Source organism: Pseudophryne corroboree, chromosome 11 (genome assembly GCF_028390025.1).
Source record: "Pseudophryne corroboree isolate aPseCor3 chromosome 11, aPseCor3.hap2, whole genome shotgun sequence".
Taxonomy (NCBI): domain Eukaryota; kingdom Metazoa; phylum Chordata; class Amphibia; order Anura; family Myobatrachidae; genus Pseudophryne; species Pseudophryne corroboree.
Window position 1 is genome coordinate 186,840,877 of NC_086454.1, and position 24,727 is coordinate 186,865,603.

At 45.6% G+C, this 24,727-nt stretch overlaps 1 protein-coding gene across 2 annotated transcripts in view; it reads left to right on the forward strand.

The window, feature by feature from the left end:
- The window catches only part of SPTBN2 (spectrin beta, non-erythrocytic 2), a 421,076-nt gene that overhangs the window by 379,495 nt on the left and 16,854 nt on the right, over positions 1-24,727 (forward strand). For both annotated transcript variants that reach the window (XM_063945149.1, XM_063945150.1), the window contains 8 exons: positions 4,778-5,002; positions 5,121-5,210; positions 13,260-13,538; positions 13,677-13,807; positions 21,385-21,589; positions 21,762-22,136; positions 22,844-23,088; positions 23,187-23,325. In XM_063945149.1, coding sequence (XP_063801219.1) covers positions 4,778-5,002; positions 5,121-5,210; positions 13,260-13,538; positions 13,677-13,807; positions 21,385-21,589; positions 21,762-22,136; positions 22,844-23,088; positions 23,187-23,325 — 1,689 coding nt within the window. The remainder of the gene's footprint in view (positions 1-4,777; positions 5,003-5,120; positions 5,211-13,259; positions 13,539-13,676; positions 13,808-21,384; positions 21,590-21,761; positions 22,137-22,843; positions 23,089-23,186; positions 23,326-24,727) is intronic.

Genomic DNA, 24,727 nt, shown 5'->3' on the forward strand with positions numbered 1-24,727 from the left:
AGGGAAGCTCCCTCGCTCTTCCCTGCAGTCACTACACTACAGAAAGGGTTAAAAAAAGAGAGGGGGGCACTAATTAGGCGCAGTATTAAAACATACAGCAGCTATAAGGGGAAAAACACTTATATAAGGTTATCCCTGTATATATATAGCGCTCTGGTGTGTGCTGGCATACTCTCCCTCTGTCTCCCCAAAGGGCTAGTGGGGTCCTGTCCTCTATCAGAGCATTCCCTGTGTGTGTGCTGTGTGTCGGTACGTTTGTGTCGACATGTATGAGGAGAAAAATGATGTGGAGACGGAGCAGAGTGTCTGTAACAGTGATGTCACCCCCTAGGGGGTCGACACCTGAGTGGATGTACTGTTGAAAATTACGTGACAGTGTCAGCTCTATATAAAAAAACAGTGGTTGACATGAGACAGCCGGCTACTCAGCTTGTGCCTGTCCAGACGTCTCATAGGCCGTTAGGGGCTCTAAAGCGGCCGTTACCTCAGATGGCAGATACAGACGCCGACACGGATACTGACTCCTGTGTCGACGGTGAAGAGACAACCGTGATTTCCAGTAGGGCCACACGTTACATGATTGAGACAATGGAAAATGTTTTTATACATTTCTGATAATACGAGTACCACCAAAAAGGGGTATTATGTTCGGTGAGGGAAAAACTACCTGTAGTTTTCCTGAATCTGAGAAATAAAATGAGGTGTGTGATGATGCGTGGGTTTCCCCCCGATAACAATTGATAATTTCTTAAAAAGTATTGGCTGCATACCCTTTCCCGCCAGAGGTTAGGGTGCGTTGGGAAACACCCCCTAGGGGGGATAAGGCGCTCACACGCTTGTAAGAACAAGGGCTCTACCCTCTCATGAGATGGCCGCCCTTAAGGATCCTGCTGATAGAAAGCAGGAGGGTATCCAAAAAGGTATTTACACACATACTGGTGTTATACTGCGACCAGCTGTCGCCTCAGCCTGGAGGTGCAGTGCTGGGTTGGCATGGTCGGATTCCCTGACTGGAAATATTGATATCCTAGATAAGGATAGAGCATTTAAAAGATGCATTTCTATATATGCATGATGCACAGCGGAATAATTGCCGACTGGCATCAAGTATAAGTGCGTTGTCCAATTCTACCAGTAAAATGGTCAGGTGATGCGGATTCCAAACGGCATTTGGAAGTATTGCCTTTGAAAGGGGACATTTGGGGTCGGTCTTTTAGACCTGGTGGCCACGGCAACAGCTGGGAAATCCACGTTTGTACCCCAGGTCGCCTCTCAAAATAAGACGCCGTATTATCAGGCGCAGTCCTTTGTTGGCAAGCGGACAAAAGGTTCCTCTTTTCTGCTCGTGACAGAGGGAGAGGAAAAAGGCTGCAGAGATCAGCCAGTTCCCAGGAACAGTAACCCTTTCCCGCCTCTGCCAAGCCCTCAGTATGACGCTAGGGCTTTACAAGCTCAGGCACGGTGGGGGCCCGTTCTCAATGAATTTCAGTGCGCAGTGGGCTCACTCGCAAGTAGACCCCTGGATCCTTCAGGTAATATCTCAGGGATACATATTGGAATTCGAGACGTCTCCCCCTCGCCGTTTCCAAAAGTCGGCTTTACCGACGTCTCCCTCTGACAGGGAGGCAGTTTTGGAAGCCATTCACAAGCTGTATTCCCAGCAGGTGATAATCAAGGTACCCCTCCTGCAACAGGGAACGGGGTATTATTCCACACTATTGTGGTACCGAAGCCAGACGGCTCGGTGAGACCGATTCTAAATCTAAAATCTTTGAACACTTACATACAGAGGTTCAAATTCAAGATTGAGTCACTCAGAGCAGTGATTGCGAACCTGGAAGAAGGGGACTACATGATGTCTCGGGACATCAAGGATGCTTACCTTCATGTCAAAATTTACCCTTCTCACCAAGGGTACCTCAGGTTATGGTACAGAACTGTCACTATCAGTTCAGACGCTGCCGTAGGGATGGTCCACGGCACCCCGGGTCTTTACTAAGATCCAGGGAACAGTTGGAGGTCGGTGTAGCACTATCTCAGGTAGTGTTGCGGCAGCACGATTGGATTCTCAATATTCCAAAATCGCAGCTGGTTCCGACGACTTGTCTTCTGTTTCCTAGGGATGATCCTGGACACAGTCCAGAAAAAAGGTGTTTCTATCGGATGAGAAAGCCAGGGAGTTATCCGAGCTAATCAGGAACCTCCTAAAACCGAACCAAGTCTCAGTGCATCAATGCACAAGGGTTCTGGGTAAAAATGGTGGCTTCCTACGAAGCAATCCCATTCGTTAGATTCCACGCAAGAACTTTCCAGTGGAACCTACTGGACAAATGGTCCGGGTCGCATTTTCAGATGCATCAGCGGATAACCCTGTCACCAAGGACAAGGGTATCCATCCTGTGGTGGTTGCAGAGTGCTCATCTTCTAGAGGGCCGCAGATTCGGCATTCAGGACTGGGTCCTGGTGACCACGGATGCCAGCCTGCGAGGCTGGGGAGCAGTCACACAGGGAAGGAATATCCAGGGCTTAGGGTCAAGCCTGGATACATCACTTCACATAAATATCCTGAAGCTAAGGGCCATTTACAATGCTCTAAGCTTAGCGAGACCTCTGCTTCAAGGTCAGCCGGTGTTGATCCAGTCGGACAACATCATGGCAGTCACCCACGTAAACAGACAGGGTGGCACAAGAAGCAGGAGGGCAATGGCAGAAGCTGCAAGGATTCTTCGCTGGGCGGAAAATCATGTGATAGCACTGTCAACAGTATTCATTCCGGGAGTGGACAACTGGGAAGCAGACTTCCTCAGCACGACCTCCACCCGGGAGAGTGGGGACTTCACCCAGAAGTCGTCCACATGATTAAAAAACTCGACAGGTATTGCGCCAGGTCAAGAGACCCTCAGGCAATAGTTGTAGACGCTCTGGTAACACCGTGGGTGTACCAGTCAGTGTATGTGTTCCCTCCTCTGCCTCTCATACCCAAGGTACTGAGATTGATAAGATGGAGAGGAGAAAGCACTATATTCGTGGCTCCGGATTGGCCAAGAAGGACTTGGTAACCGGAACTTCAAGAGAGGCTCACGGAGGATCCGTGGCCTCTACCTCTAAGAAGGGACCTGCTCCAGCAAGGACCCTGTCTGTTCCAAGACTTACCGCGGCTGCGTTTGACGGCATGGCGGTTGAACACCGGATCCTGAAGGAAAAAAGGCATTCCGGATGAAGTCATCCCTATCCTGATCAAAAGCCAGGAAGGATGTAACCGCAAAAACATTATCACCACAATTGGCGAAAATATGTTGCGTAGTGCGAGGCCAGTAAGGCCCGACGGAGGAAATTCAACTGGGTCGATTCCTACATTTCCTGAAAACAGGAGTGTCTATGGGCCTGAAATTGGGGTCCATTAAGGTTCAGATTTCGGCCCTGTCAATTTTCTTCCAAAAAAAGAACTAGCTTCAGTCCCTGAAGTTTAGACGTTTGTAAAAGGGGTACTGCATATACAGCCTCCTTTTGTGCCTCCAGTGGCAATTTGGGATCTCAATGTAGTTTGGGTTCCAAAAGTCACATTGGTTTGAACCACTTAAATCTGTGGAGTTAAAATATCTCACATGGAAAGTGGTCAGGCTGTTGGCCCTGGCCTGGGCCAGGCGCGTGTCAGAATTGGCGGCTTTATCCTGTAAAAGCCCTTATCTGATTTTCCATTCGGACAGGGCGGAATTGAGGACTCGTTCTCAGTTTCTCCCTAAGGTGGTTCCAGCGTTTTCACCTGAACCAACCTATTGTGGGGCCTGCGGCTACTAGGCACTTGGAGGAATCCAAGTTGCTGGATGTTGTCAGGGCCCTGAAAATATGTTTCCAGGACAGCTGGAGTCAGGAAATCTGACTCGCTGTTTATCCTGTATGCACCCAACATGCTGGGTGCTCCTGCTTCTAAGCAGACTATTGCTCGTTGGATTTGTAGTACAATTCAGCTTGCACATTCTGTGGCAGGCCTGCCACAGCTAAAATCTGTAAAAGCCCGTTCCACAAGGAAAGTGGGCTCATCTTGGGCGGCTGCCCGAGAGGTCTCGGCTTTACAACTTTGCCGAGCAGCTACTTGGTCAGGGGCAAACACGTTTGCTAAATTCTACAAATTTGATACCCTGGCTGAGGAGGACCTGGAGTTCTCTCAATTGGTGCTGCAGAGTCATCCGCACTCTCCCGCCTGTTTGGGAGCTTTGGTATAATCCCCATGGTCCTTACGGAGTCCCCAGCATCCACTTAGGACGTTAGAGAAAATAAGAATTTACTTACCGATAATTCTATTTCTCATAGTCCGTAGTGGATGCTGGGCGCCCATCCCAAGTGCGGATTGTCTGCAATACTTGTACATAGTTATTGTTACAAAAATCGGGTTATTATTGTTGGGAGCCATCTTTTCAGAGGCTCCTCTGTTATCATACTGTTAACTGGGTTCAGATCACAAGTTATACGGTGTGATTGGTGTGGCTGGTATGAGTCTTACCCGGGATTCAAAATCCTTCCTTATTGTGTACGCTCGTCCGGGCACAGTATCCTAACTGAGGCTTGGAGGAGGGTCATAGGGGGAGGAGCCAGTGCACACCAGTTAGTCCTAAAGCTTTCTTTAGATGTGCCCAGTCTCCTGCGGAGCCGCTATTCCCCATGGTCCTTACGGAGTCCCCAGCATCCACTACGGACTATGAGAAATAGAATTATCGGTAAGTAAATTCTTATTTTCTGTATGTGTGTGGATGCAAACTTCATCGTCTCATATTTGCAGATGCTGGAGAACCAGATGGAAGTCAGAGAGAAGGAGTTGGAGGCTATACAGAATCAAGCTCAGGCTTTGGGTCAGGAAGATGCCAACATAGTTGAAGTTGACTCTAAGCACAAGACAGTTGCCTCTAAATTCTCAACACTACACGCACCACTCAATGAGCGGAGGAAGTTGTTGCTGGAATCCAAGGAGGGGCACCAATTTAATAGAGATCTGGAAGATGAAATAGTAAGAAATGGCCCAGTCCTATTGTAAACCCATACATTGCTGTCTTATTACAAATGACAGTCTGCCCGCTGTGTGCACAAAATTTGATCTTTGTCACTTGTGTCTCTTTCTCTGTAAGCTTTGGGTGAAGGAGAGAATGCCGATGGCCCTCTCTACAGAGCACGGAAAGGATCTCCCAACTGTGCAGCTGCTCATCAAGAAGAACCAGGTGAGCAGCAACTTGGACATTTTGTTCTAGTGATACCTGTGATGTAAAACCATTCACATGTTTTTCCTTCATATTGTTCCAGCATACTTCCAATATCCACTAAAGAGAACCAGCATTAGGCTGCTTCCATCTTTATATTGCATATAAATAGGCAGAGAAATGAGGTGCATATTGTTTTTATTCCCACATGTTATACTGTACGTCTTTATTTCCTTGGAGCATGTCAACGGCGTATCAACAATAGGATTCTTGGTAGGGGCCTACTGGAGGTGTGAAACAGGCCCAGCACGTCCAGGAGGCACGGTCATGGCTCACAGGGGCATGGCCTAGCAGCATGTCCCCATCTTTCTGTATGTCAGGTGACTAAGCAGAACGCCAGGAGGTGAAGCTACTCAGACAGCCCCTGACTGTCTGTCTGCTATGTGGCCATGTAGAGCTGCTCAGCTAGACTGTTCTGATCGGCGGGCCCACCAGTCCTTCTGGCCTTGGTGCTTGGTAAGCAGTCAAGGGGGGCATTGCGCTACCCACCCAGCATCCAGATCACGGTCTCATCAGTTGCCAACTGGTGCCATATATTTGGTGATTTCTTCAGAAACATGGCGCTATTGGCTCTACAGGCGATGCCAAAGCTTCTGGCACCAGTGCCAAAGTCACTTGCTAGTATGTATAAAGTTGGGAAGAGCCATAGGGTGCCTGCTTTTTGACACCTGTAGTGTCACGCTATTACTCACAGATTTTCTTTACATTGTTCAACTATATACTTGGTGACTCACTATTCAGATTGTTTAGGTGCTAAGCTGAAGGGAAATGAAAGAATTAATCTTGAACATTGGAATGAAAGTGCTTATCAGGTGTAAACAGTGCGGGCAATTCCAAAGTAACGGATGTAACTCTCACATACAATGCTTGTGATAAACATCTGGATTCCTTCAAATTTAAAATGCACTTAAAGAAGCAAATTTTACCACAAATTGTATCTACCACTGGTGAATAGAAATATGAAGTATGAACAAGCCTCACCATTGTTGTCTGCTGTAAATAAATGTAACGGATGTAACCGGGAAAGGACATGGCAATTTTTGACATAAAATACATGTCTGATTTCTCTGAAACTACAACAGATATTTATTCCATACTTTTTTTTACAATAAAGCATAAACCACACAGATTGCTTTAGTACAATTTTCAGGAAAGTCATTCTTATTACCTTGACAATATTTAATGGAGTATAGGTGTAATGGACATAACCTGAAAATCGTCACAGACATAACCATCAAATACATTAATCAGGAAATGAAAAAAGGCCCCTTGCATTAACTGATACAGGGTCATTTACCTTTCTAACAATGGAGGTAATTCTGAGTTGATCGCAGCAGAAAGTTTGTTAGCAATTGGGCAAAACCATGTGCACTGCAGGGGGGACAGATATAACGTGCAGAGAGAGTTAGATTTGGGTGGGTTATTTTGTTTCTGTGCAGGGTAAATACTGGCTGCTTTATTTTTACACTGCAATTTAGATTTCAGTTTAAACACACCCCACCCAAATCTAACTCTTTCTGCACATGTTATATCTGCCCCCCCTGCAGTGCACATGGTTTTGCCCAACTGCTAACAAAATTACTGCTGCGATCAACTCAGAATTAGGCCCAATGTATTCAGATGGGTACCATATCTCATCATCTTTGTTTTAACTCTTTCACTAACATAAAACCACATGAAACACTGATTATCAACATATAATTTCTAACAGTACATGTCCTCAATTTTTGTTATAAACTAAAATAATCCAAGTTTCTTACCTTTGTTTTCAGAAAACAGCAATAGATAATCAGTGGTCACAATCAGTGTTTGCCTGACGTCTGGTAGCCATTACTGAAATAAGACAAAATGGCGGCATGCCATGTGACGCACTGTTACCAAACCATTTTTTAAACTACTATAGACTATGAATGATGCACTGGGAAATTAATTTTTTGAATATTCCAACTTGTTTTCATGATCCATGTCCACTTTTGGTTGGAAATGGCCGTGACTAGTTTAAAATTTTTATGTGGTTGGTGGTAAAAACTAATGGTCTGTTCCATATGTACAAGAGGTGAAGAATTTATGTATAAACTGTTAATCTTCAGTTGAAATCACTACAAGGATTTCAGCATTTCTATGATTATTGCAAAGTATTATACTCGGGTATGGAAAAAAACTGTTTAAAAACAGTTTTTTTTTTTTTTTCCATATTAAAACATACAAAGTATACTCGGCTGTAGATGAAATTGAAAATAAGAATAACAAGTGAATGTTAAGCATTAGTCCTACTTATTGCTTATAATTAAATAAATCTGAATAGTCATACAAAATGGAAAGTGCAAAAGCACTTTTCAGAGAAACACACACACACACACACACACACGGATAAGTATTATCACTGGGCATGACACTGGCATTAAACATTTTGGATAAAAATACTATTTTTTAGTATAATAGGCTTTATGTAAGAAGTCACAACGCCTTGCCTGTAGTCACAGTATAATAATAAAAAAATAAAAAAGGTTTAAAAAAAAATATTTTTTATTTAAAACAATATGTTTTAAACCAGCCATCTCTGATTTATACTGCTACTTTACATTGCCATTCAGATGGAAGAAGTGTTTAGGTAGAATAAAACCCTGAATTTCCTTACATACAACACAAAAGCCTTCTAGATAACGACAGCATTTCACTACTGCTGCTCAAAGGCGGATTTAGATTTCATGGGGCCCTAAGCAAGACACCGATTTGCGGCCTCCCTTCCTCAAACAATCTTCAGTGTGCCCCCACCCACCAATTGAGGTCCACACTCATTATGCTGCCCCCCAGTCAGTGTATTCTCCCGTATCTGCCCCCAGCCGATTATAGCAAGCGGATGGTAGTTATACTAGTGGTAAATGGTAGTTGTACTAATGTATTGATTATTATTTATTACCAGTTATTTATATGGCGCACACATATTCTGCAGCGTTTTACAGAGAACATTTGTCCATTCACATCAGTCCCTGCCCCAGTGGAGCTTACAATCTATATTCCCTATCACATGTACACATCCACGCTAGGTTAATTGGCTCCCAACAAAATTAACCCTATCAGTATATTTTTGGATTGTGGGAGGAAACGCATGCAAGTACACAGAGAATATACAAACTCCACACAGTTATAGCCATGGTGGGAACTGAACCCATGACCTGAGTGCTGTGAGGCAGCATGCTAATCATTACACTGTCCATGCTGCCCTTGAAATCACCCCTGGTAGCTATCTAGTAACTAGACACCCTGCCGGGAGTATCAGCCAGCCCAGCACTTGGATATTGTCGGCGGAAATCAGAAATGCCCTCCCGACTCCATGATCTGTCGGCAAGCCCTCTAGGACCCGCTGAGCCCATGCGGCTGCTTTGGTTGCCTAGTGGTATATCCACTACTGCACTTAATTGTCAGACCTAGTATAATGGGGTCACACTAAAGGCACTTATATATCATGAATACAGTCACTGACTGAGGGGTGCAATAATGTATGTTATAAGGGATGGGGGACATGCTACAATCAGTGTATGTGGTGGGGGGCACTAATATATAATGCAGGCTGATAATACTTATTATTAAACCCAATTACATTAGTGTTAACTGCATTATATATGAGTGCCTCTCCCCCCCCCCCCCTTACTGATTGTAGCAGCCTAGTAGGTCCCCTATCTCTTATTATACCCATTATTACACCCATTATTACACCATTATAGTCATTATACACCCATTATAGTCAGTGTGACTGTATAGATTATATATCAGTGCTCCCCTAATTGTAGCAGGCATTTCCCATACATGGTAGTACTTAAAATAGTGTATTATAGCATATTGACATCTCACCAGTCAGTGTGTACCTCCTCCCAGCCATGATTGGAGCAGGCGGATGTTAGACACTGTACTTAAAATAACACTGTCCACCCCTCCACTCTCGCCTGATTGGAATGTGAAGTAGGTGTATGTTACATAAAATTAAAAGAATACTGTAATAAAGTACACTGGAAGACCTCATGTTTTTTTCTGTGCACATCCTGGCTTCTCTTTCTAGGCATCTGACATACACACGTGTCATGACTGGTCACACGCACAGTACTGCAGGACTGGTGAGACACAGGCATGCGCTGGAAACGATACCCAACAGCTGTGTAATCACTGACAGCTTGCCGGGAGTATTCAGCCAGCCCAGCTCTTGGACGGTGAAGCTCGTGGTCCGCCAGAAATGGCCTTGTCGCCGTGCCCCCTGGGACCAGCAGGGCCCCTTAGACCAACAGGGCCCTAAGCAGCCGCTTTGGTTGCCTTGTGGTAAATCCTCCTCTGCTGCTGCTCAATAACCCAGCTAGTAAGCATGCACACAGGCTTGGTACACATAGGTCAGCCTTATCTGTATTACCATTCAATACCTATAAAACAGCAGTGTCAGAGTTAAAATTCATATTTCACTACAGAAAACGCACCTGCCGCTACAAAGCATCTGTCAAGTATTTGCCCCAAAGACATCCCTGAAGCTTGTGCTTGTAGCATAACACGGAACAGGTGTATACTAGATCATTGCATAAAGCATTCAGTTAGCTATTTTCTAAGATAAACAAATGTCTTTTGGTTGTATGGCGTAGAGCAGTAATGGTGCAATAAGGAACAGTGCGCGTGTGTTATATTACAGGTTACAGAGAGAGATTATTGATTAATTGTTCCTTCTAGCTTAAACTTCCTTTTACATAATTTGTGTGTATGATTGCTGTTTGTTGTAACCTCTTGAATAGAGGGAAAGCATATACAGTTTGGCAGATCCAGGAGTCTTGATTTGCAGGGTTGGGCAGTATTACAGAATAGGAGTCACGGTTATAGAGTGCTGGACACTGACAGACAAGCTAGATATGATGGATCCAGGGGAGTTTTGTCATATTAGTTCCTCCAACTTCTCTACAAGAAACAAGCATATACTGCAGTTGACTTAAATCATGAACAATGCTTTCTATATAGTCACATTATTACTGTCCATTTTAAATCCTTGTAATACTCTATGGCAGACATCACGGATGAGTTAACACTTTAGTCATCTGAGTAGAGACTGAAAGCTTTAAAACACTCCCAGGAGGTATATACTATGAGCAAGTTGGTTTTGGCTGAAAACTATTTGCTGCTTTAAGTCTAGCTGCAATATTGAATAAACCACTTTAAATCTATCGGCTATGCCACAGAAATTGCAACAGTGCCTGCAAGCTGCAGGCCATTACATTTAGGCCTATACGTGCAAATCATTGCAATGAAACGCTTTCTATAGATTTTCATTTCAAACTGAGCATCAGCTGAAGATGTCTTCTAAAACGTCTAGGAAATAGAGGAATATTTGTCAGAGACTCCTTTTACAATGACTGCTCAGTCTCCATGTACTCAAGGACAGGGCACTTGGATTTGGGATGTAGGAGTCCTTGGTGCATTACATCTGACTGGTGCTTCAGCTGCTTTTCTAGAAGTATTCCCAAGTCCAAGCAAACAGCTCCGCCATGACCTCTACAGTTTCTCTCTTGATCTTCTGTTGAGTGTGGGTAATGAAAAGAAAAGGAGTGGAGGGATACCCTAGTTGACCTTTCCATGGAATCAAAAGCATCTGTTCCTTTTGTTCTGGTGTTCATGGGACAGGAATAAAACTGTTTGAGGATATGGCAATAATATTGATATATTATTATTATTATTATTATTATTATTATTATTATTATCATGTTATTTATATAGCATACACATATTTTGAAGCACTTTACACATAATTTTTGGCCATTCTTATCAGTTCCTGCCCCAGAGGAGCTTACAGTCTGTATTGCCTACCACTTGTATATACACTAGGGTTAATTTTTGTTACCAGTTAACCTACCAGTATATTTTTAGTTTGTGGCAAGAAAGCGGAGTAACCAGAGGAAGCCCACATCAGCGCAGAGAGAATCCAGGACCTCAGTGCTGTGAGGCAGTAATTTTAACCATCCGATTCGGTTTATTGGCAAGTATATCCGTACATAGGAGGTCATTCCGACCCGATCGCTCGCTGCAGTTTGTCGCAGCGCAGGGATCGGGTCTGAACTGCGCATGCGCTGGCGCCGCAGTGCGCCAGCGCATGGCAGCTTTCGTTACCTAGGGATCGCCTCTGAGACAGAGGTGGTCGCTAGGGGGAGCGGTCCGGCCAACGCAGGCGTGGTCGGACCGTTGGGGGGGGCGGGCCGCGGCGGCTGCGTGTTGTGTCACGCAGCCGCTGCAGCCGGCGGGATCAACGAGCAACTCCCGGCCAGCCGCAGGAGCTGCGCTGGCCGGGAGTTACTCCTCAAATACAAAGGCATCTCCGCTGTGCGATGCTTTTGTATTTGTGCGGGGAGGGGGGGCGGCACTGTCATGCGGGGCGGACTAGCCCTGTGCTGGGCATCCCCCCTGCATGTCTGAGTTAACGATCGTAGCTGTGCTAAACTTAGCACAGCTACGATCAACTCGGAATGACCCCCATAATACACAAGGAATTACACCAACTGTGCAGTCCTTGATTGTATTGTTGTGTAAGAACTTTTGCACCTGGAAAATTAGGAAACTTTGACATGGGTTGTGCATAGGTTTATTTAAGAGTATGCTGATGCTGTGTTTTATCAATGTTCTGTAAGTAGTGCCTTGGTTTTTTTTGTTTTTTATGCATGCTGACTTGTGGGTTTTTGTCTGTGAGCTTAGTGTATCAGTGTTCCTTTTTAGCAGTAACGATATAGCATCTAAGCTTTGAGAAAAGTGCTGGTGGTATAGATGCTTGGTGTTTCTACTTTAAGAGTTCCCTTCATTGCAACTAAATGGTCCAGGTTACACCATAAAAACTGCTTCAAACTATTATTCTGCAACCAATAAACTTTAGGTTAGTAGTACGCAGTCAGGCAGGGCACGTTCTTCTGGCATCTGCCAGACTGCCAGATGATGACATGTGTGGTGTCAACTCCTGACTGCTCCAGTGTCCGGTGTTCTTTGCAACACTCCAGCCGGCATTAGGCATGTTGATGTAAGGCTTATATAAAGCTAATTGTTAGGGAAACCCAATCAATAAAGTTGCCAAAAAACAGTTCTTGTGCTTATGTTGGGTCCAATCTGCGTTTGGCATGGAGTGTTGCTACAGAGGACAGACTATTTTTACGTGGTTAAGCACCTGACACATCATTAGAGCTGCATTATCACCAAATCGCAAAACAATTAGGCTTCCAATTGTAAAATAGCTACTAAGAGAAGTGGATGGCTTAAGCAGGGGGACTCCTTTTCCACACCCCCTTATTTCAGCTTGTGACTGGTCCTCCTGCTCAGGGTCGCTAAGAGTGACCAAGGATTTGGGTACTGGAGGGAGTTACCAAATATGGGGAGGATTGGCCACACCCCTCAACAAAATAGATTGAAATAGTTTTCATACACAACCACACGGGGCACTAATGGGTGCACAGGGTGATATTTGTACCACTCAGCAGCTGGTGTACTCATGTGGCGGCGGGGAGGAGGGGATGCGAGTGCTTAAGAGGAAGTCTCTTCCCATAGGTCCTGGCAGCTGTGGGTTGGGGCTATGTGATCTGCAGGAGGTGCCCTGCCTGCCTCCTGTGTGCACGTGTGCCCCATCCTCACGTCCACTCCTCTTTGCCGCTTTTTTTCAGGGGGCACCAGCAGCCACGCAAGGTGACAATCCCAGGCCCGTGTAAATAGTACCTGCTCCTCTCCCTCTACGTCACTGCTCATTCCACACTCTGTGGCACAATCAGGGCTGCGGGGAGGACGCAAGCGTTTTTGTAAGAAGTTGTGAAGGGGTTTTAAATTCTGGATTGCCACTAAACATTGGGTAGTTTGTTTTCACACCATTTCAAATTCATGAAGATTTCATTTGTGAATTTAAGTTGTCTAATGTTGATGATATATTTATACTTTATTACTTGTTTGGGAATAAAACTTTTCCATAAAAAAAATGCATATAACTTTAAACACATTTTTGTTTCTCTTGTCCCACAGACACTGCAGAAAGAAATTCAAGGGCATCAGCCCCGAATTGATGATATTTTAGAAAGGGGAAAGTCTATGGTACAAAACAGTTCCTTGGATGCACAAGAGATAGGGGAGCGGCTAGAATTGCTGAGGAGCACCTGGGAGGAACTTTCCACTGAGGCAGGAAAGCGACATGACCGTCTTGAGGAGTCTCATGCTGCACAGCAGTTTTATGCTGATGCTGCAGAGGCTGAAGCCTGGATGGGTGAACAGGAGTTGCACATGATGTCTGAAGAGAAAGCCAAGGTTAGTTAGCATCTGCTAGCAGCAATCTTCTTATTGTCAGGGCACAACCAAGAAACGTGATTTGATTAAAATCCAAATTACTTTTTAGGATAAAGGAGATACTCCGTTCCTCACATTCTACACTGTTTAATCCCACAGGATGAGATTGGGGCCCAGGCTATGCTAAAGAAACACTTGGTAATGGAGCAAGCTTTAGATGACTATGCTGAAACTATTCACCAGCTAGCCAACTCCAGCAGAGACATGGTCTCCAGAGGTCACCCAGAGAGGTGAGTAGGATGCACAAATCTAGTGCATGTGACTGTACTGTGACACATTGTCCAAAAAAAGCAATGCTCCAACAAGTTGGCTTATATAAAGTGCCTACTAATATTTAAAAATGTATTAAGAGCTTATCAGAACTGACTTGTGATGAAGTCATAGTTTATGCATACCTCCCAACGGTCCTGATTATCGCAGGACAGTCCCGTTTTTTGGAAACTGTCCCACCCGCGGGCCGCAGTGTCCCGCGGTGGGGGGGGGGGGGAGTTGGGAGGCTCCTGCACTCGCTGCCCTGCTTTGCTGAGCGTCTATTCACTGGAGTCAGACGGAGAGGAGGCATGCCAGCGGCTCACAGAACACTGGGCATGCCACCTCAGTGCGAAGCCACACCCCCTTTTCTTTGGCCACCCCCCCTTTTCTTTGGCAAAGCCACGCGTGTGTTCCTCTTCTTGCAAATGGAAAGTTGGGAGGTATGGTTTATGGAGTCTCACGTTTTAGCCTATGCACCGTTTTCTTCGTGCAACTGTATTGCATAAGACTATAGCCATCCACTTTGAGCGTGAAATGGCTGATAGCTGGCAACACTTTACTGCATAGTAAAAGTAAATGAAATACCAAACCCATCATAACCTTTTACAAATGTATCTATAAACATCAGTAGTACAATAGTTCTTTTGTATGAAGAAACATAAATTTCAGTTTTAGTAGTCTGAAAAGATTTATTTGTTAAAGAGAAACAAACCCTGCATTTCATTGCCAAGGTGAGGATGTTCCTCCAAAGGTGGGAACAGAACAAAGAGAAAAGTCATTTGAGAGGCTACCAGGAGGCACGTGTCAACATTAATAGAGTTAGCAGGAACTGGTCTCTTCCTTCATGTGAAAACTATCTCCCATAGTCTGCATATATTGGCTGTGAGATAAGGGGCAAGTCTGAAGCCACTTCTCACAAGAAAAACAACCAAACCTCTCTGAATTTTGCAAAAAAAAAAAAACATTTTTAATCACTCCAACCCATGTGAAAATGTCTTCTGACAAGATGAAGGTTAAGGTAATAGGTTGTAATACTAAAAAGTTTATCCTTGGCAAAAAATACAAGCTTTTGACCCAAGGAGCACCATGCCTGTTGGGAACTGTGTTAGCACCATACTGTGGAGCTGCTATTATTCATCTGAGAAATAGACAATAGTCATGATACAGGGTATAATGAATAACTCCAAATAGCAACATATTTTGACGTGAAACCTGCTGGCCTCTGTCAGAAAATTAAGGATTAAGAGGAATTTCACCTTCCAAATAAAAATGGTCCTAAGCACGCACTCAAGTCAACCAAGGAATGCATCCAGAAAAGAAAGGCAAGTGTTGGAATATCCTAATCTGAGCCCTGATTTCTCTGACGTCCTAGTGGATGCTGGGAACTCCGAAAGGACCATGGGGGGATAGCGGCTCCGCAGGAGACTGGGCACAATTAAAGAAAGCTTTAGGTCACCTGGTGTGCACTGGCTCCTCCCACCATGACCCTCCTCCAAGCCTCAGTTAGATTTTGTGCCCGGCCGAGGTTGGATGCACACTAGGGGCTCTCCTGAGCTTCTAGAAAGAAAGTATATAATTAGGTTTTTTATTTTACAGTGAGACCTGCTGGCAACAGGCTCACTGCAGCGAGGGACTAAGGGGAGAAGAAGCGAACCTACCTGCTTGCAGCTAGCTTGGGCTTCTTAGGCTACTGGACACCATTAGCTCCAGAGGGATCGACCGCATGGAACTGGCCTTGGTGTTCGGTCCCGGAGCCGCGCCGCCGTCCCCCTTACAGAGCCAGAAGCAAGAAGAGGTCCGGAAAATCGGCGGCAGAAGACATCGGTCTTCACCAAGGTAGCGCACAGCACTGCAGCTGTGCGCCATTGCTCCTCATGCACACTTCACACTCCGGTCACTGAGGGTGCAGGGCGCTGGGGGGGGGCGCCCTGAGCAGCAATAAAAACACCTTGGCTGGCATATATATCACAATATATAGCCCCAGAGGCTATATATGTGATAAATACCCCTGCCAGAATCCATAAAAATGCGGGAGAAAAGTCCGCGAAAAAGGGGCGTAGCTATCTCTCTCAGCACACTGGCGCCATTTTCTCTTCACAGTGCAACTGGAAGACAGCTCCCCAGGCTCTCCCCTGTAGTTTTCAGGCTCAAAGGGTTAAAAGAGAGGGGGGGCACTAAATTTAGGCGCAATATTGTATATACAAGCAGCTATTGGGAAAAATTCACTCAATATAGTGTTAATCCCTAAATTATACAGCGCTCTGGTGTGTGCTGGCATACTCTCTCTGTCTCCCCAAAGGGCTGTGTGGGGTCCTGTCCTCAGTCAGAGCATTCCCTGTGTGTGTGCGGTGTGTCGGTACGGCTGTGTCGACACGTTTGATGAGGAGGCTTATGTGATGGCAGAGCAGATGCCGATAAATGTGATGTCGCCGCCTGGGGGCCGACACCAGCGTGGATGGATAGGTGGAAGGTATAAACCGACAGTGTCAACTCCTTACATAAAAGGCTGGATGACGTAACAGCTATGGGACAGCCGGCTTCTCAGCCCGCGCCTGCCCAGGCGTCTCAAAGGCCATCAGGGGCTCAAAAACGCCCGCTCCCTCAGATGGCAGACACAGATGTCGACACGGAGTCTGACTCCAGTGTCGACGAGGTTGAGACATATACACAATCCACTAGAAACATCCGTTACATGATCCCGGCAAATAAAAAATGTGTTACGCATTTCTGACATTAACCCAAGTACCACTAAAAAAGGGTTTTATGTTTGGGGAGAAAAAGCAGGCAGTGTTTTGTTCCCCCATCAAATGAGTGAATGAAGTGTGAAAAAGCGTGGGTTCCCCCGATAAGAAACTGGTATTTTCTAAAAAGTTACTGATGGCGTACCGTTTCCCGCCAGAGGATAAGTTACGCTGGGAGATATCCCCTAGGGTGGATAAGGCGCTCACACGTTTGTCAAAAAAGGTGGCACTGCCGTCTTAGGATACGGCCACTTGAAGGTACCTGCTGATAAAAAGCAGGAGGCTATCCTGAAGTCTGTATTTACACACTCAGGTACTAGACTGAGACCTGCAGATAGTGCTGCTGCAGCGTGGTCTGTAACCCTGTCAAACAGGGATACTAGTTTGCGAACATAAGACGTTGTCTTATATATGAGGGATGCACAAAGGGATATTTTGCCGGCTGGCATCCAGAATTAATGCAATGTCCATTCGGTCAGGAGGTTATTAGAGACCCGACACTGGACAGGTGATGCTGACTTTAAAAGGCACATAGAGCCTTATAAGGGTGAGGAATTGTTTGGGGATGGTCTCTGGGACCTCTTATCCACAGCAACAGCTGGGAAGAAAAAATTTTACCTCAGGTTTCCTCACAGCCTCAGAAAGCACTGTATTATCAGGTACAGTCCTTTCGGCTTCAGAAATGCAAGCGTGTAAAACGAGGGAAGAGGGAAAAAGCTGCACCAGTCAGCCAGTTCCCAGAATCAAAATTCTTCCCCCGCTTCCTCTGAGTCCACCGCATGACGCGGGGGCTCCACAGGCGTAGCCAGGTACGGTGGGGGGCCGCCTCAAAAATTTCAGCGATCAGTGGGCTCGCTCACAGGTGGATCCCTAGATCCTTCAAGTAGTATTTCAGGGGTACAAGCTGGAATTCGAGGCGTCTCCCCCCCGCCGTTTCCTCAAATCTGCCTTGCCGACAACTCCCTCAGGCAGGGAGACTGTGCTAAAGGCAATTCACAAGCTGTATTCCCAGCAGGTGATAGTCAAGGTGCCCCTACTTCAACAAGGACGGGGTTACTATTCCACACTGTTTGTGGTACCGAAACCGGACGGTTCGGTGAGACCCATTTTATATTTGAAATCCTTGAACACATACATAAAAAAAATTCAAGTTCAAGATGGAATCGCTCAGGGCGATTATTGCAAGCCTGGAGGAGGGGGATTACATGGTATCCCTGGACATCAAGGAGGCTTACCTACATGTCCCCATTTAACATCCTCACCAGGAGTACCTCAGATTTGTGGTACAGGATTGCCATTACCAATTCCAAACACTGCCGTTTGGACTGTCCACGGCACCGAGGGTCTTTACCAAGGTAATGGCAGAAATGATTATACTCCTTCGAGAAAGGAAGTTTTAATTATCCCGTACTTGGACGATCTCCTTATAAAGGCGAGGTCCAAGGAGCAGTTGTTGGTCGGAGTAGCACCATCTCAGGAAGTGCTACAACAGCACGGATGGATTCTATACTTTCCAAAGTCACAGCTGGTTCCTACCACACGCCTACTGTTCCTGGGGATGGTTCTGGACACAGAACAGAAAAAAGTGTTTCTCCCGCAGGAGAAAGCCAAGGAGCTGTCATCTCTAGTCAGAGACCTCCTGAAACCAAAACAGGTATCTGTGCATCACTGCACACGAGTCCTGGGAAAAATGGTAGCTTCTTACGAAGCAAAATTCCATTCGGCAGGTCCATGCAAGAACCTTTCAGTGGGACCTCTTGGACAAGTGGTCGGGATCGCATCTTCAGATGCATCGGCTGATAACCCTGTCTCCAAGGACCAGGGTATCTCTACTGTGGTGGCTGCAGAGTGCTCATCTTCAAGAGGGCCGCAGATTCGGCATACAGGACTGGGTCCTGGTAACCATGGATGCCAGCCTTCGGGGCTGGGGGGCAGTGACACAGGGAAGAAATTTCCAAGGACTTTGGTCAAGTCAGGAGTCGTCCCTACACATAAATATTCTGGAACTGAGGGCCATTTACAATGCCCTAAGTCTGTCAAGGCCTCTGCTTCAAAACCAGCGGGTACTGATCCAATCAGACAACATCACGGCAGTCGCCCATGTAAACCGACAGGGCGGCACAAGAAGCAGGATGGTGATGGCAGAAGCCACAAGGATTCTCCGATGGGCGAAAATCACGTCTTAGCACTGTCAGCAGTGTTCATTCCGGGAGTGGACAACTGGGAAGCAGACTTCCTCAGCGGACACGACCTACACCCGGGAGAGTGGGGACTTCATCCAGAAGTCTTCCAACTGTTGGTAAACCGTTGGGAAAGGCCACAGGTGGACATGATGACGTCCCGCCTAAACAAAAAATATTGCGCCAGGTCAAGGGACCCTCAGGCGATAGCTGTGGATGCTCTAGTGACACCGTGGGTGTACCAGTCAGTTTATGTGTTCCCTCCTCTGCCTCTCATACCAAGGGTACTGAGAATAATAAGAAAACGAGGAGTAAGAACAATACTCGTGGTTCCGGATTGGCCAAGACGAGCGTGGTACCCGGAACTTCAAGAGATGATCTCAGAGGACCCATGGCCTCTGCCGCTCAGACAGGACCTGCTGCAGCAGGGGCCCTGTCTGTTCCAAGACTTACCGCGGCTGCGTTTGACGGCATGGCGGTTGAACGCCGGATCCTGAAGGAAAAGGGCATTCCGGAGGAAGTCATTCCTACGCTGATTAAAGCCAGGAAAGATGTAACTGCAAAGCATTATCACCGCATATGGCGGATGTATGTTGCTTGGTGTGAGGCCAAAAAGGCCCCAACAGAGGAATTTCGACTGGGTCGATTTCTGCATTTCCTACAAGCAGGAGTGACTATGGGCCTGAAATTAGGCTCCATTAAGGTACAGATCTCGGCTCTGTCGATTTTCTTCCAGAAAGAACTAGCTTCACTACCTGAAGTTCAGAAGTTTGTTAAGGGAGTGCTGCATATTCAGCCCATTTTGTGCCTCCAGTGGCACCTTGGGATCTCAACGTGGTGTTGAGTTTCTTAAAATCACATTGGTTTGAGCCACTTAAAACCGTGGATCTAAAATATCTCACGTGAAAAGTGGTCATGTTATTGGCCTTGGCTTCAGCCAGGCGTGTGTCAGAATTGGCGGCTTTGTCATGTAAAAGCCCTTATCTGATTTTCCATATGGATAGGGCGGAATTGAGGACTCGTCCCCAGTTTCTCCCTAAGGTGGTATCAGCTTTTCACTTGAACCAACCTATTGTGGTGCCTGCGGCTACTTGGGACTTGGAGGATTCCAAGTTACTGAACGTAGTCAGGGCCTTGAAAATTTATGTTTCCAGGACGGCTAGAGTCAGGAAAACTGACTCGCTATTTATCCTGTATGCACCCAACAAGCTGGGTGCTCCTGCTTCTAAGCAGACTATTGCTCGTTGGATTTGTAGCACAATTCAGCTGGCGCATTCTGCGGCTGGACTGCCCCATCCTAAATCAGTAAAAGCCCATTCCATAAGGAAGGTGGGCTCATCTTGGGCGGCTGCCCGAGGGGTCTCGGCTTTACAACTTTGCCGAGCTGCTACTTGGTCAGGGGCAAACATGTTTGCAAAATTCTACAAATTTGATACCCTGGCTGAGGAGGACCTTGAGTTCTCTCATTCGGTGCTGCAGAGTCATCCGCACTCTCCCGCCCGTTTGGGAGCTTTGGTATAATCCCCATGGTCCTTTCGGAGTTCCCAGCATCCACTAGGACGTCAGAGAAAATAAGATTTTACTCACCGGTAAATCTATTTCTCGTAGTCCGTAGTGGATGCTGGGCGCCCGTCCCAAGTGCGGATTGTCTGCAATACTTGTATATAGTTATTGCCTAACTAAAGGGTTATTGTTGAGCCATCTGTTGAGAGGCTCAGTTGTTTTCATACTGTTAAACTGGGTATTGTATCACGAGTTATACAGTGTGATTGGTGTGGCTGGTAAGAGTCTTACCCGGGATTCAAAATCCTTCCTTATTATGTCAGCTCGTCCGGGCACAGTGTCCTAACTGAGGCTTGGAGGAGGGTCATGGTGGGAGGAGCCAGTGCACACCAGGTGACCTAAAGCTTTCTTTAATTGTGCCCAGTCTCCTGCGGAGCCGCTATCCCCCCATGGTCCTTTCGGAGTTCCCAGCATCCACTACGGACTACGAGAAATAGATTTACCGGTGAGTAAAATCTTATTTTTTGCAGGCAGGAGTGGGTTAAGGTTGAGTCCAGTTTTGCCAAGTTGAGACTTGTTGAAAAAAAAAAAAAAAAAAAAACTGCAAATGAAGACAAAAAGCAGTTTCCACAAAGTATTAGTGTATGACTGTAGACACCCATGTAACCAAGGCATTGTATGGGTTTGCTCACTTCTGTTTATTATCCTTTGCATTTTGTTAGTTGCAAGCTCACATTAAAGCTGGAAACAGGTCTGACAAGCTGCATCTTGAGTTAAGGCTTTATATCACAAAACCTGCAATTTCAGAAAGGACGTGTTGTCTATTTTATCCATTGCTGGCTTCCATGTTGAGTAAAAATACATATGAAAAGTTATGGCCAGAAGCCCTCCCAAGTGTCTAACTTTTGCAGTTTAGGGTATCATTGGAACATCACAGAGGCATCACAGTAGCGTATGTACTAAGCCTTGGAGAGTGATAAAGTGATTTGCTTTCATTTATTCTGTAGAGGAGACAGGTCAGCTTGTGCAGGAATAGGAGCCATATTTCATTTTCTCTGCTGTTTTGTTCTCTTTTAGCTTGTCTACTTCAGAACTAAGGAAGGTGTATTTTTTAAATTATTTCCTCTACAGTGATCGCATTACATTGCGTCAAGGGCAGGTTGACAAGTTATATGCTAGTCTAAAGGACTTGGCTGAAGAAAGACAAGGGAAGCTGCAAGAACACCAGAGACTCTGCCAGCTAAAGAGAGACGTGGAGGATTTGGAGCACTGGATCTCTGAGCGTGAAGTGGTGGCAGCCTCCCACGAATTGGGACAAGACTATGAGCATGTGACGGTATGTGGAGCCTTAGCATTGTGTGAACTCACCGGTTAGGAAATTACTCATTTTTGCTTAAGGGTGGTCCCAATCTGAAGCTAGCATATTTTTTTTCTTTATTCTTGTACTTGAAATTCATGGTTTCAATATTTTAACATGTCTTTCCCTTTCTTCCTGCTCTCTCATCTAGATGCTGAGAGATAAGTTTCGTGAATTTTCCCGAGATACCAGTAACATTGGCCAGGAACGTGTGGATGCAGTCAACCTCATGGCTGATGAACTTATTTCTTCTGGACATTCCGAAAATGCCACTGTGGCTGAATGGAAGGATGGACTTAATGAGGCCTGGGCTGACCTTCTTGAAATGATTGACACACGAAGTCAAATGTTGGCAGCCTCCTATGAACTCCACCGCTTTTACCAGGATGCAATAGAAACCCTGGGCCAGATACAGGACAAGCAAAAGCAGCTGCCAGAGGAGGCTGGAAGAGACCTCAACACCGCAGAAGCTATGCAGCGCATGCACACTACATTTGAACATGATATACAAGCCCTCAGTGCACAAGTAAGTCCAGTGATGACTGCCCTTCTGGTAACAGCTAGAGTGGTACACATAAACGCATAGTATACATGGGCAGTAATCTCCCTGAAACAAAGCATGCTCCAGGTTCCTTATGGCCATGACCTGAGAAGTCTCTTCAGGTATTAGAGCTAGTTGGAGTATACTGGACAGTGCAGGCTCTAATAAATTACACTTAGGGCTTTAATATTTGAAATGCAACATTTACAACATATGCAACACTCAAAGTGAGGTGCATCAAGCATCGCATTTTGCTTAAGATGCATCCTGCTACTCTTCTCACAAGCATAATGGTGTTTATTAAACCTGTATGCTAGAAGAAAATCCCAAAGGACAGCTCTTGCGGTAAGAGCTGTCCTTTGCTATGAAAGGGCTTCCGGGTTTATGACGCGCACAATGGGAAAACACAAAAGCAGCCCATAGGCTTCTGTTAAGCCAATGCCATTTTAAAGATGGTGTTGCCCACCGTATCAATGCCCTGGAATCTAGCGCATTCCAGGGCTTGGTGCATGTGCTGTAAGTGGCCAAAACGACAAAAACTGTATTTTTGGAGGCTTGCCCGCATTTTAAAGGTTGGCACATCCCGTCCACAGACCTGTCAGTAAAATACTGTGTACGCTGACAGATTGATATAAAAAAAACTCTGAATTTTAACCTTAATTATTGATTTCTGGTGTTTGCACCTCTTTCAGGTGAAGCAGGTTCAGGATGATGCATCTCGTCTCCAGAAAGCTTACGCAGGTGAAAAGGCTGCTGACATTCATAGGCATGAACAAGCAGTGACTGAGGCCTGGGGAGAGCTCCAGGAAGCCAGTCATACCCGTCACCAGCATCTCCTGGACACAGTGGAGAAATTCCGCTTTTTCAGGATGGTTAGAGATCTTATGCTGTGGATGGATGATATCAACCTGCAAATTGATGCTCAAGAGAAACCACGGTAAGACTTGAATTTACTTACTTTGAGGTTTCGCTGCTTGCTGGAACTTTGATTTGCTCAGAGCTTATCGTCACTAATGCTGTTCTCTGCTTAAACAGGGATGTTTCCTCAGCTGATTTGGTAATTAAAAATCACCAGTGCATCAAGGCAGAAGTAGATGCCCGAGCGGACAGCTTCACTACCTGCATAGACCTTGGGAACTCTCTCCTAGAGAAGAATCACTATGCTTCTGACAAGGTATATGCATGATCCACATTACTGGTTCAATATAAATATATATATATATATATATATATATATATAATCTATATCTGATAGGTCTTCTGTTAAGTTTGATTCGTTAAATTAAAAAAATATTTGTCTGTATATTATAGTCATGATTTTTACATCCATGTTTCGGGAAACACGTTTAATACAACATCTATTTGTGCAAACCTGGTGGTATAGAAGAATATGGACATTACCAATTGGACTGTAGCTCCCCTGCTGCCACAGATAGGGCCTCTCCACTATTGTGGCACAACAACATATGCTCGGCCCAAGTATCTGCTCTTCAGGGTCATGGACAACAACTAGTAATGACGCCACAACACTGTCACAGTCCGTGTTACTGTGCAGTGCAGATAGAAGAAAACACCAGCTCTGGATGGGGCTGTCACACAGGATAGTAGTGGATGAAGGGTGATATTTTTTTTTAAAGCTTTTATAAGTTACTGTTTTGTTGAAAGTTCATATATAACACCTACGAGCCCTGAGTGGCCACAACGGAGGTGCGGCGATGCTTCTGTTAGTTCATACTGGTGATTGCCGGGAAGAAAACAACGGGACAGAATGGGAGCGCCGGCAGGGGAGGGGAAATGTTACCGTGGAGATGCCAGCAGAGGTGAGAGGGCAATTAGCACAGCGGCAGAGCTTAGCACATCCCGCCCAAGGTATTAGACTGTGTATAGGGGTAAGCAGGGACAGAATAGCATATCCCACCTGCCCCAATTTACACACCCTAAAATAAGCAATATTTTAACAAAAAATGGGTGGAACTTTGCAGATTGGGGCGGGCTTATTTTGTCCCAGGTGTCGCATGTCTGAAAGCTGTGAAGTGGATCAGGCATTGCCAAGCACCATAGTAAAGTTTGGGTAGGGGCCTGGCGATGCTGCTCCAGTCCGCCAGGACATCCTCTGTGCTCTCAGAAGGGCAGAGCGGGTGCCTCTTTTTATAATGTGCGGCATTGATAAAGCCATAAAAGCGACACCTGACCCCATCCCCCAAACTAACTCTAATCCCCTCGCCCCCTAACACAAACCGCTGAAACAACCCTAATACCCATTCCTAATACCATAACCTCTAACCCTAGTACCCTAATAGGCAGACTGGATGGGCCAAATGATTATTATTTGCCATCAAAGTCTATGTTTCTATGGGGTTCTCCGTGAGATCTGTCTGGCAATTCTTTTTTTTTTTTCCCTCAGAGGTTTGGTAATGATTTTACAAGTTGATTTGCCTTTTAATAGGTTATTTAATTATGAAATTATCAAGTAAGTCAGTAAAAAAAAATAATTCTATAAATGACCGGCCTGTCTAAATGCAGTGAGAGTGCTGCTGCAGTTCACCTCGCCCTTCTTTCTTCAGAACATCTCTAAA